This window comes from Centruroides sculpturatus, unplaced genomic scaffold (assembly GCF_000671375.1).
Source record: "Centruroides sculpturatus isolate CEXI.00-Female unplaced genomic scaffold, Cexi_2.0 scaffold223, whole genome shotgun sequence".
NCBI lineage: Eukaryota > Metazoa > Arthropoda > Arachnida > Scorpiones > Buthidae > Centruroides > Centruroides sculpturatus.
Window position 1 is genome coordinate 218408 of NW_019384416.1, and position 12574 is coordinate 230981.

The window sequence follows — 12574 nt, forward strand, 5'->3', positions numbered from 1 at the left end:
TGATTCAATAAAAGTAGAATTTCCACTGTGGTCTACTTACATTCACCACATAAAGTTATCACTCAGTTAACAGTATGGGCTAAGTATCAAAATGATTACAATAAGAATCCTACTGTACATGTGAGCACATGCATGTGTGTACATACACAGTTTTGTTTTTAATACTAAGAAAACTATGCAATAATAAACTACATACTATTTGTAACAACTTCTTATATAAAGAGCATAGTTTATTAGTGTATACTTTTCTTTAAGGAGTTCTCTTAAAGTGATCAAGCATTGTCCTTAAAGTGCTACATTTGGGTGAAAAGATATACAGTCCTCCCTATTCATGGCCAGCTCCCAACAGCACTGAATATTCCTCAGAGATCACTCAATGAATACCTAGTATTCATTGGACTTAGTTACTAAAAGAGAATGGATTATCTTCATACTTGTACAGACCATGACAGGTAGACTCTATGCAATAACAAATTTATAAATTTGATTATGAAATCTATGAAGCAGCATAAAGTTTAAGATGAAATAACAGATTTGTCTAATCATATTTAATAAATTTAAAAATTTACTTTATCTTCAGGAGATGGCCTACAGCATTCCAATAATATCTGCACAGCAGCACTTTCTTGGGATGCAACAAGGGCTGAGCGAAGTTCTTCTCGATTCTTATCGGTATCAACTTGATTCACTTTGTCTATTGACGGATGCTCTAACATGTGATGAGCCAAATGTGTGCGTGATGCAGCTAAAAAAGCTTGCAACATATGAAGAACAATTTCCAATAAGGGAGCACATCTAAAATTTATTTTAAAATAAAATTATAATCAATATCAAATTTACAAAGTAATCATAATTAAAGAGTAAGTGTTCAGAGTTCACTGTAAAAAGAACTTTTTCGCAAATTTCAGTCAAACTTAGTAAATATACTGTTGTGAGTATCCAGTTTTGAAAATTCCCCAAAAATCAGTACAATATGTATATCAAAAATGGTTGAAATTTGCCCAATGGTTCTTTCTACATAGAACTGTAAACACCTATTCTTTAATTATGATCACACTATACATAAATGAAATATATTTACAATACAAAAGAAATTAAATTTTAAAATGATTAAATTACCTAAATATTCTTTCATCACATCTTAAAACATGCAATGGATCTAAAACAATATTATCCAAGGTTAAGGGTTTAACTACCGTAGAAGGAAATCGAGGAGGTTGCAATGCATTAACTGTTATAAGCCAGAGACGACGAGGAAATACTCTATTTAATTTCCACCAAAGCCGCTTAGATTTTTCCAGAATTTCTCGAGGTACGTTGGGTTCAAGTAATTTTTGTAAATTATTCACAAAAGGTAGAGCAAATGGCCAAAGTTGATACAATGGCAAAGTTAATAGATATTCTAATTGCTGTAACAATTTATATGGACAATTTTGTACATTCTGGAAAGCTAAAAGCAAAATAAAAAAATTTCATCAGAATAAACAATCAAAACAATGCAAATAATCAAGAAAAATAATTTAATACAATCAGGACGAAAGATTTTAAATCTTTTTTGCAGTTCAATATTCAGAAAGATTCAATGATAAAAATGATAAAAACTAAGAAAAGTAAATGCTATACAGATTTACGTTGTTATAATATAATTAAAAATAAACAAATTGAAAATTACGATCATATTTTCAATTATAATTATATTTACTATTTTNCCAAACGTCTTTGAAAGTCCAGCCTTTCAAAGTGACATTGTAAATTGAATCAATGAGAAAAAATTATCGAAGCTCGGAAATTCACACAAGAGCTAGAATTCTCAATATTTTCTTCATACATAAATCTTATTATATGATTAACAAACTTGTAAATTAAACAGTCTTTTTTTAATTATTAACTTGTGAGAACATAAATTTTTATTAATAATAAAGCAACTTTTCTTGTTAAATTTAAGTAATACTTTATATCATTATAAAAACGTAATGCAGGATTTAATTTTATACTTTGGAAGAAAATTATGTCATGTAGACAGTCCTTGACTTTCAGAAATTCAACAACACATTTTTCACATGTTTTTGGCTGAAACAAAAATTTTGATCATTGTTATGCAGTGATGCATTCTGCCACTTTTGAATTTGGTGATATAGTAAAAATTAATTTTTGCAAATGATTTCTGTCTGTTTCCATTTCATCTATGGTTTAACAAGTTAAATAATTTTTATGCATTATAACATTCACTGTAAAACTCAAATCTTCCTCTGATTTTCAGCTCTTTGGGAACAGAACTCCAATAAGCCAAACAATTACCATATTACATCGGGCTATTTTTCTGCAATTATATTTAATTAATTTCTAAATACAGTGAGTGATCGGTTAACGAACAGTTTCTCAAAAGATTTTTATGTTTGGACAACGAACACCCCACAGAACAAACACAAGAAGAAGTGATGTAAAATAATGAATACCAATTGGTTTTCCCTTGTCTTCAGACAACAAATTTGAAAATTTTCGGAGCGCAGGAGACATCAACATCGATGCTCAACCTGGTATATACTGATCGGATAGTATTCCTCAAAACTTTGAAACTCTCCCTTGTAATTTCAGGCTTTTATTTTTCTGACAAACAATTTTTTTATAGTATTCGCAAGACTGTTAGGCAGGCAATCATTAAGTTTTGCATCAGTTTTTATTTTTGAAAGGTGAGAATATAATAGCAAAGGTAGAGAGTGGACAGATGTCAGTTGTTGCTGGGCAGTATGGCTTGAACAGGTCTACAGTAGGCCGCAGTTCAATCTTATCTAAGAAAGATATTGTATTATCAAGAAGACTCAAGTAGTTTAAGGAGTAACAAAAATCATATCTGAGAAATAAAGAACACTGAAGAGCTCATAATGGAACCTAAAATGGATCTGACGACAGAAGAACGCCATTTTTTTGAAGAAGTGGGAGGATGTCAGAATGATGGTCTTAGAATGGCATCCAAACCAGGTTGAGGTTAATAGACTTGGGGATATCTATGACGACAATGCTATTAATTCCGAAAAATGCTGAAGAGAGAAAAACAATTGACATTGGACAGATTCTTTAACCCCTACAAACGGAAAAAACACAACTAATAAAAATGCAAGATTGTGTATATATGTATTTTTATTATTACATATAAATGAACACAGTAAGAAAGTATGTATTTTTTTATTTTTCGGGGTCTCCAGAACAAATTAATCAAATTCACATAAAAACCTATGGTAAATCAATAATCGGTTAACGAACAATTCGGATAGTGAACAAAGTCTTGGAATGGATTATGCTCATTAACTGATCACCCACTGTAATTTGTCCTAGAGGGAGGCGTTAGGCACCATCTCTAGGACAAATTATTTAAAAATTAATTATAAAATAAAATAAATATAATCGTGGAAAAGTAGCCAGATTTAATCTGGTAGTTATTTAGTTTATTACAAATTTATATATTAATATAATAAATATAAATATAACTTTTTTACAAAGAAAAATTCTTTGTTTCAGTCATTTTTTCGTTGTTCGCACCATCAACAAAACGAAAAAATGACTGAAACAAAACATTTTTCTTTGTAAAAAAGTTGTATTTATATTTATTATATTAATATTAAATAATCGTTGGCCATGTAAACTTATTATTTTTACTTCAAATTTATCTAGTTTAGAGATGTTTGTATATGATTGGAACTGCCTTTATGATAAGTAACTCTGTATTACAGTCAAACGTGCAACAGTTGAACGATATTTTTAGGAATATATTGTCAAAATATATGCTGTCTCTATCTTTAATGTAGAGTATGGAAAATTTTGAAATTTTTTAATTCTATAAACCACATTTTTGGAATCCATGAATGTTTTTATTTTCTGCACTATTAAAAGCATTTAACTTAATTTCATATTTTTATCATTGTAATTATATCATAATTATATAATCAAGAACAGAAACATAAAATGTACACAGTAACTTACCTCCTAACAAAGTATGTGCCANTTTTTTTTTATATTTGGTCAATTCATATATTTTTAATTATTTCTATAGGATGTAACTGAGCTGTGCTAATATTCTAAGGGTAAATTCTAGGATCAAAAATAAGCCTAAAGTCCTGTATAAAAGTTTTTAAAATCCAATTTTGCAAATATGGCCTACCAAAACTTCCCACCTTATTTATTATATTTAAACCTCCCACCAAAAAGACGAGGTATTTATTTTCCACTTGTTTATTACCAACTCAATCTTTTTAATGTTGAAAATTGTTTTTCTGAATACATGTTAGCCAGTGTGCACAAGTCACTGATATCTGCAAAGGACATTTTGAGTAGTTCTTGTAAATTATTCTGTTTAATTTTGCAAAACACCAAAATGTTATTCAAAGTAAATTTACATTAAAAAACTCTTGTTTAACAACTATTCTTTTACTGTAAAACACATAATGCAAAATCTTAAAGTGGATAAGACTTAATATTTATTAGAGTAAGCCTTATTTTGACAACATTTTCTAACCTCAATCAGTTGATAGAAGCATAAAAATATACAACATTACTTTAAAAAGTTGACAACTCTAGTGTTTGTATATAGCAGACAAATTGAAAAGTATGTTTTTTGGAAGGCTGCAATCTGAAAACAAAGCAATTTTCAAAAATCTTTATAGAAGATTTTAGGCTTATTTTTGATCCTAGAATCTATTCCTAAAATAGTGTCATCAAGTTCAGTTACACCCAGTTATAACAATGTTTCAAATATAACATTTTTTAACCTTTTTGTTGGCCACTATATTGAACGGACAATATAATTACAAGTATCCCTCATATAACATGATAGTTACATTCTGAAAAAGGGCCATGTTATGTGAATCTGTGCTATACAAAACAAAGAACTAATGCAAAACGTAGGGTTACATTCCAGAAGTTAGCAAAAGTATACTATTCTTTTTATTACTAAGAGAAATACATTTATTAAAGCAATTGATAATTTATTTCCAATTAATAACTATCTAACAATTACAATTGAAAGTACTGTATTATGCATTAATATTAATTTTAGTTAAATGAAAGTGTTTTCTTTTTACACAATATCATCATCATCTCATCTTTTTTCTTCATCTCAATCAGAAGTATCAGAAAATTTTCATATTTTTATTTTTATCATAGAAAATTTTTTATAGATGACGAAATAAAAACACATTATTAATCAAAAATTTGTTCTAGTGGGTCACGTTTGTTCGAGTACCGAGTGACTTTTTCCCACAATTTGTGTTCGAACACTGAATTGTTGAGTACTAAGATACTGCTGTACTTCATTCATCATTTTTACTAATGAAGTAATCATTCATACGTAATTAATACTTATGATAAAAAAGACTAATAATAATAACACTTACCTAAAAATGTTTAAGCAAACTTTACTAAGTACAAAGATTAATCTATAAAAGAAAACACAGTGACAGTCTTAAGGGCTAAAATCTGAAAGTAATGATGACGACACCTGGTTGATAGGAAAGTTAGTGCAAATTTTTTCTTCCCTGTCCTATCAGTTAACTGCATTAAAGTAAACCTGACAAAATAATTTGAAAATTTCAATATTCTAAAGTCAGTAGCAAATTTGTAACAACATGCATACTTACTTAAATAAAAAAAAAATATATTGAATAACAAAGTTTACACTTAAAAATTGTGAAATTTTGTACAGAGGATTTCCAAAACCATGTTAGAGCAAAATCAGAAATCATGTTGTATGAGGGATATCCCCAATTTTCAAACTGTGTTAGAGTGAAACAGTGTTATAGAAGTACTGTNTATATTGAATAACAAAGTTTACACTTAAAAATTGTGAAATTTTGTACAGAGGATTTCCAAAACCATGTTAGAGCAAAATCAGAAATCATGTTGTATGAGGGATATCCCCAATTTTCAAACTGTGTTAGAGTGAAACAGTGTTATAGAAGTACTGTGTTGTACGAGGGATACCTATAATTTAACAATTTATATACAATTATTTATACCTTTGTCTAATGTTTCTTTAGTACATGGAGGCCATCTTCTCTTTCCTTGTATAGTAATAAAATCAGTACCCACTTTATTTCCTTCTTCTGCTAGCCATGATTCTACAAGACACAGATGTGGACAATTAGTTGCTAATAACCTCAATAATGGCGAAAATAATCCAGCATACATCTGCTGATCTTTCTGTGCTTGCTGTAATAAATAAAATATTGGTAACTGAGACATAAATTCGGATGTATATTTCTTAACTTTTCTTCCACACGATATGATCATTTTCATGTTTGAGAGACGAGTATCTTCATACAAAAGTAAATAATACAGCAGTAATAACTGAGATGTCAATGAAGCTGGTTTTTCTTCTTTATCGACATCCATAGCTTCAGAGTCAATTTGATTACCAATTTTTGGTGAAACATCATGGGGTATAAACACGGAATTTTTAAAAACTGATAAAATTTCTTCTTCGGTGATTGGTTCATTTGTAGTGTCATGTGTACCCTTTGAACTTGGTATAAGAACAGAATTAACATAAACTTCAATTAAAGCAGGAAGGACTGGATGGAGTGGCGGAACTGTATTGCATATTTGTTTATAAATCCAATCTTTAATAGGTACCTATTTCAAAAAATTTAACATTTTAAAGAATTATCTAAACTTAGAAATTTTAGTTTCAGAATATTACCTTATGCTTTGTAAATGCTCGGCTTTTTAGTAACTGATGTATGCAATGAACTGGAAGAAATCCAGATGTATTTCGACTCAGGTTTGGAGTTACTGGCACTTTCACAGCATGTGCAGTGACAATCTAAATAAAATGTATTATTTAAAGTTAAACTATAATCAATATAACATAAAAATATTTAAAATCTTTAATGATTATACAGTAAAACCTGCAAGAAGTGGAACTTCCCTAATATAGACACTTGTGAAAGCTAGAGAATTGCATTTATTTCAATACTATCATCAAATAATTTTCAGAAAATAGTCTGTCTAAGATAGAACATGTGAGACCCAAGTGACTACATGTGTTATGCTTCTGTTGTAACTTGCATTAGTTAGAACCTGTCATGGGCAGAGACTTAAACAAGTATTAAATTGAAAAGCCTAACGACAATAAATATAAAATTGATTCTATCAATATTTATTTTGCTTATATAATGATGAATTTTAGAAATATTTTAGTTAAATAATATAATTGACATTAACATATTCATAAATTGTTCAAAAGCATATCATACATGATTAAGATTTCTCTTGGCTGTACTTAAGCAAAAAATTTTTCAGTATGCAACAAATAAAAACTTTGCTCTATTCAATTTTGTCTGACTTCAGTAGAAACTTCAAAACATATTATTTTTTCTACCTTTGTCTGTTTTAATGCTATGTATTTCCTGGCCTAAGTTCACTCTGGTTTTAAAACAGCAAAGGATTGCTCTGTTTTTCTCAATTACTTTTTAATGTGTTAATCATTACAAAATAAAACATATTACCAAACATGTTGAATATTTCACTGTTAATTATGACTAAGACAAAAGGGGCACAACACAAAGGGACAAACACAGAAGGGGCTCAAGTGTCAAAGTTCAAACAAGATAGCCACCCAAGATAGCATCTAAAAGTCTATATTTTGTGAGAAATCAAAAATAAATTTTAGTTAAAACATGTGTGTTTTCTTTTTTCAGTTCAGAATATATACATGAATGTATATTTTATTTCATTGTCTTTTTTCTTTTATTTTGAGGTAACTTCAATGAATGTAAGAAATACTATGTCTAGATTGAAAATTAGTAAAAATTACATTCATATTTTGAAACAATGATGACTTTCTTATTTCAGACTGCCTAAGATAGAAAACTTGACTAAGCCTGAAAGCTTATAGAGTCTTCTTGCACAATTCTCCTTTCACAGATTCTACTGTAATAAGGAAACATAATGAACTTTTATTTTAAAATTGATTTTTAAAAAAATAACCATCAAAGAAGAAACTTTATTCTAGGCACTAAAAATTACCTCCCAACACTCAAACTCTATTATCTTCTTCTTTATTAACAACTTTCAGAGTGTTTATTTTAATTCCCTAGTATTTTTCAAACTTCTTGGCCCATCATCAATGATCAAATTACCAAAGAAACTTTGTGAAATCTGACAATATCACTCGGAATGTTATTGGTTCAAATTCAATGATGTTTGATTAAAACAGTTTGAATATGAAAGCTGATGACATTCTATCTGATATTTGTAAAGTTGACAAAGTTTCTTCAGTAATTTTATATTAATACCAATGAATACCAAACATTTCAAAGTACAGTGCAATCTCAGTAATCCAACCATTTGCTAGATTGACACATCCAATAATCTGACACTAATCAACTCTCAGGTACCAGTACACACTGATACCAAGTCACAGACAAGTTTCCCACTAGTTCAAACTCATTTCCTACTAAATTGTCCACCTTTCCATTAAATGTGATATGATATTGAGCCTGAGCTTGATCATGATATTAAAGATCATTACATTCATCATCTTAGGCTATTCAAAAATGGTACAAAATCTTGTAACACAATAATATATAAATGTAAAAATAAGTCTCTCAAAATTTTCCACTGAGAATACCTTACTGCTACTAAATTTCCTACTAATTTTAATGGAAATCATCTAATATGACAATACATAACACCAATACCATGTATGCTCAAATGATGAAACAGCAGAAGACAATTGAAAATTATCTTAAAATGACTGATGATTAATTTGAGAACTCTAAAATACAGTAACATAGATTGCTTTTTCATATATTCTTATTATTCTATATATGATTTTGATTAGTACAATGTACTCGTATCATGCAAATGAATAAATGTTTTCCCCCAAATGATTAAACCATTGAATTCACCTTAGTTCCAATAATCTGGCAATTTCCTTAATCCAGCATTGTTCTGATCCCATATATGTCAGATTACAGAGATTGTACTATACTTAACACTTCTGAAGATCTCTAATAAAAGTAGAAAATAAATAAATAATAATAGTGTATAAATTTATTATTTGTTAAATGGATATAACTATAAAAATTCTGAAAGACTTTTGTAAAATTTCATTTTGAACAAAATTTTCACAAATTTATTTAAAAATATCAAAATTCGTACCTGATCGGTGAATATTTCTTGGGTGAAAATTGTTTTCATTCGAACCAAATTATTAGAACGAATAGGAATTCTCATTCCTAAAGTAGAGCATACCAAATCTGCAATGGAATTGATCTGATTGCTATGAAAATGTATAGCAATTAACAGCAGCATTTCNCGTATCATGCAAATGAATAAATGTTTTCCCCCAAATGATTAAACCATTGAATTCACCTTAGTTCCAATAATCTGGCAATTTCCTTAATCCAGCATTGTTATGATCCCATATATGTCAGATTACAGAGATTGTACTATACTTAACACTTCTGAAGATCTCTAATAAAAGTAGAAAATAAATAAATAATAATAGTGTATAAATTTATTATTTGTTAAATGGATATAACTATAAAAATTCTGAAAGACTTTTGTAAAATTTCATTTTGAACAAAATTTTCACAAATTTATTTAAAAATATCAAAATTCGTACCTGATCGGTGAATATTTCTTGGGTGAAAATTGTTTTCATTCGAACCAAATTATTAGAACGAATAGGAATTCTCATTCCTAAAGTAGAGCATACCAAATCTGCAATGGAATTGATCTGATTGCTATGAAAATGTATAGCAATTAACAGCAGCATTTCACCAAATGATGCACTAACTCCACTTGTCCTAATTGTTTTAATATGTTTTTAAATTATTTGATTCAATAAAAGTAGAATTTCCACTGTGGTCTACTTACATTCACCACATAAAGTTATCACTCAGTTAACAGTATGGGCTAAGTATCAAAATGATTACAATAAGAATCCTACTGTACATGTGAGCACATGCATGTGTGTACATACACAGTTTTGTTTTTAATACTAAGAAAACTATGCAATAATAAACTACATACTATTTGTAACAACTTCTTATATAAAGAGCATAGTTTATTAGTGTATACTTTTCTTTAAGGAGTTCTCTTAAAGTGATCAAGCATTGTCCTTAAAGTGCTACATTTGGGTGAAAAGATATACAGTCCTCCCTATTCATGGCCAGCTCCCAACAGCACTGAATATTCCTCAGAGATCACTCAATGAATACCTAGTATTCATTGGACTTAGTTACTAAAAGAGAATGGATTATCTTCATACTTGTACAGACCATGACAGGTAGACTCTATGCAATAACAAATTTATAAATTTGATTATGAAATCTATGAAGCAGCATAAAGTTTAAGATGAAATAACAGATTTGTCTAATCATATTTAATAAATTTAAAAATTTACTTTATCTTCANATAATTATTTCTTAATTATAGTTTTTCTATTGTCAAAAAATTTTTAATTACTGTACAATTTTCAAAAAAAACTTTGTCTAAGTTATGCAAAGTCCGAGTTAGCAGGGTTTACTGTATTTTAACACAAAGAAACTCACATAAGATGCTGAAAGTAATATCCATCTGCATCTGTGAACATTTTTGTACATGTAATCATATTCAAACTGACATTGCATAAAATACTTGTCAACAGCCTCAATGCTTCAGTAAATGCCTTTTTAAATATCTTCTATAAAATTTGCCTCATTAACATTTCATAAAATTTTCCTGTAAAATTTACATCACTAACATTTCGTCATCTAAGTTAGACACCTGTAGAAAAATTCTACAGGTGTCTGAGTAATAAATGTGAAATGCTTTTTTGATTAAAAACAAAACTTATGAATAGTATTATTCATCACAAAAGTTGGTACCATTTCTGTATTTAAGCATTTCAAACTGCTTATTTAACAAAACCTAATTCTTTATTTTTCTTTCAAAAAACATTTTATACTTCTATCAAGTCATCCTCAGTTTCAACTAATGACTTTTAAAGAACTTCTCAGAAAAGACCAAACTGTATCATTACTATCATTCTATATACGGTTTTAAAATAACATTCTTTAGCATTTAAATTCACCATTTTACAAACTAGATTGCTCTTAAATTTTATAATATGTAATTTTAAAATTAATAAACACATTAAATACTAACATTGCAACTTTTTATAATTTAATTGTGATATAAACATAAGCCCTTTCTGAAATATTGCTTTTATAACTTATATCTTACAATCAATATACTACCCTTATTCTAATTCCTTTTGTATTCTTTTATCTAGTTTTTCTAGATTTATTTCATTTAACAGCATTTTCCAACTGTTTAGGAGCTCTACTGTGTCATTTTAGCCAAAAATTAAAAAATAATAATAATAATAAAGAATTTAATTTTCTTAAATAAGCAGTTTGAAGTGATTAAATGTAACATATAGTCTTTTCAAAGTGGTCCACAAAGTTTCAAGTCTATAATTTGATGTTAATTATATTAAACTGTTTGGGAGTAAGCACAAAATTGTTATGTAGAACATATAATCAAAAATTCAAATCAATCCAATTATTAATAATCAGTTGTGGATATAATAATCACAATTAAGAAAAAATGGCAAAGTTTTATCAAAACTGACTGATCAAATTTTGAGAATGAACGCAGTTTTGTATGCCACATAGAAGAGGCTTCACTAACACTCCACCGCGATGATACAAAATTTATTAATTCAATTTACATTAGATGAAAATCTGAATTATGCAATAGCATGATTAATATTATATAAGGAGAGAAAAAAAAATCACTTAACGCACCTGCTACAGAATATAGAATGTATCCAGTTAATTTGCTCATGTCAGGAACACATTAGACCAAGGGGGAAATGGATCAACATATGTTATACACATGGAAGCCATCTTAAATGCAATTCTGAAACTGTAAATGGAAAGGGAGTCATGTGACACATCATTTAGGGTCAGAATTTCACAAGTAATTAATTGCTGAAAGATTTTATTGACCTTCCTCAAATGGTTACAGAGTTATGCACATTACATGATGTGCTCAATGTATGTTCTTTGGATACATTGTATATTATGTAGCAGGAGTGTTAAGTAACTTTCTTTCCCACCCTATAGCATGATAATTAATGAAAAAAACCCAGAAGTATTTTAGGTACTAAATTATCAGAACACATGCAATCAATTAAATATGGTTATGTAAACTTGGCAGTGGCTATGCATCATCAACAAATATGGCTGTGAAATAAATAAAACATCAATTAAAATATTAAAAAATGAAAATTATTTGATAGACAATATTATGAGCATTTAAGAATAGTATATGTTAATGAAAAATACAGAATAAATAAGAAAGAAGGAAGAGTAAATCCTGGTTGTCATTTTTACCCAAAAGAGGGAGGAATAATTTTCTTTTTAGATATTGTAGGTGTGTGTTTTTTAAACTGGTGATTGATATATAATTAAAATGTTCATAATGGACTTAAATTATATTAATTTAGGCCTCTTTATAATGTAATCATCATAGTACTGCACAGTGTAGGTGGAAATAAATCTTGAACAGGTTAGTTTGTAAATTG

General features: G+C 28.5%; 1 protein-coding gene across 2 annotated transcripts in view; it reads right to left on the bottom strand.

Moving 5' to 3' along the window:
• Positions 1–12574, bottom strand: part of LOC111619194 (integrator complex subunit 2-like) — a 46330-nt gene that overhangs the window by 7755 nt on the left and 26001 nt on the right. The window contains exons 9-14 of one of the 2 annotated variants that reach the window (XM_023360883.1): positions 9716–9806; positions 9157–9249; positions 6692–6814; positions 6009–6624; positions 1120–1450; positions 570–795 (exon numbers count right to left, since the gene is read on the bottom strand). In XM_023360883.1, coding sequence (XP_023216651.1) covers positions 570–795; positions 1120–1450; positions 6009–6624; positions 6692–6814; positions 9157–9249; positions 9716–9806 — 1480 coding nt within the window. Of the gene's footprint in view, positions 1–569; positions 796–1119; positions 1451–6008; positions 6625–6691; positions 6815–9156; positions 9250–9622; positions 9807–12574 lie in introns of both variants that reach the window. The other variant, XM_023360882.1, reaches the window with a different exon arrangement.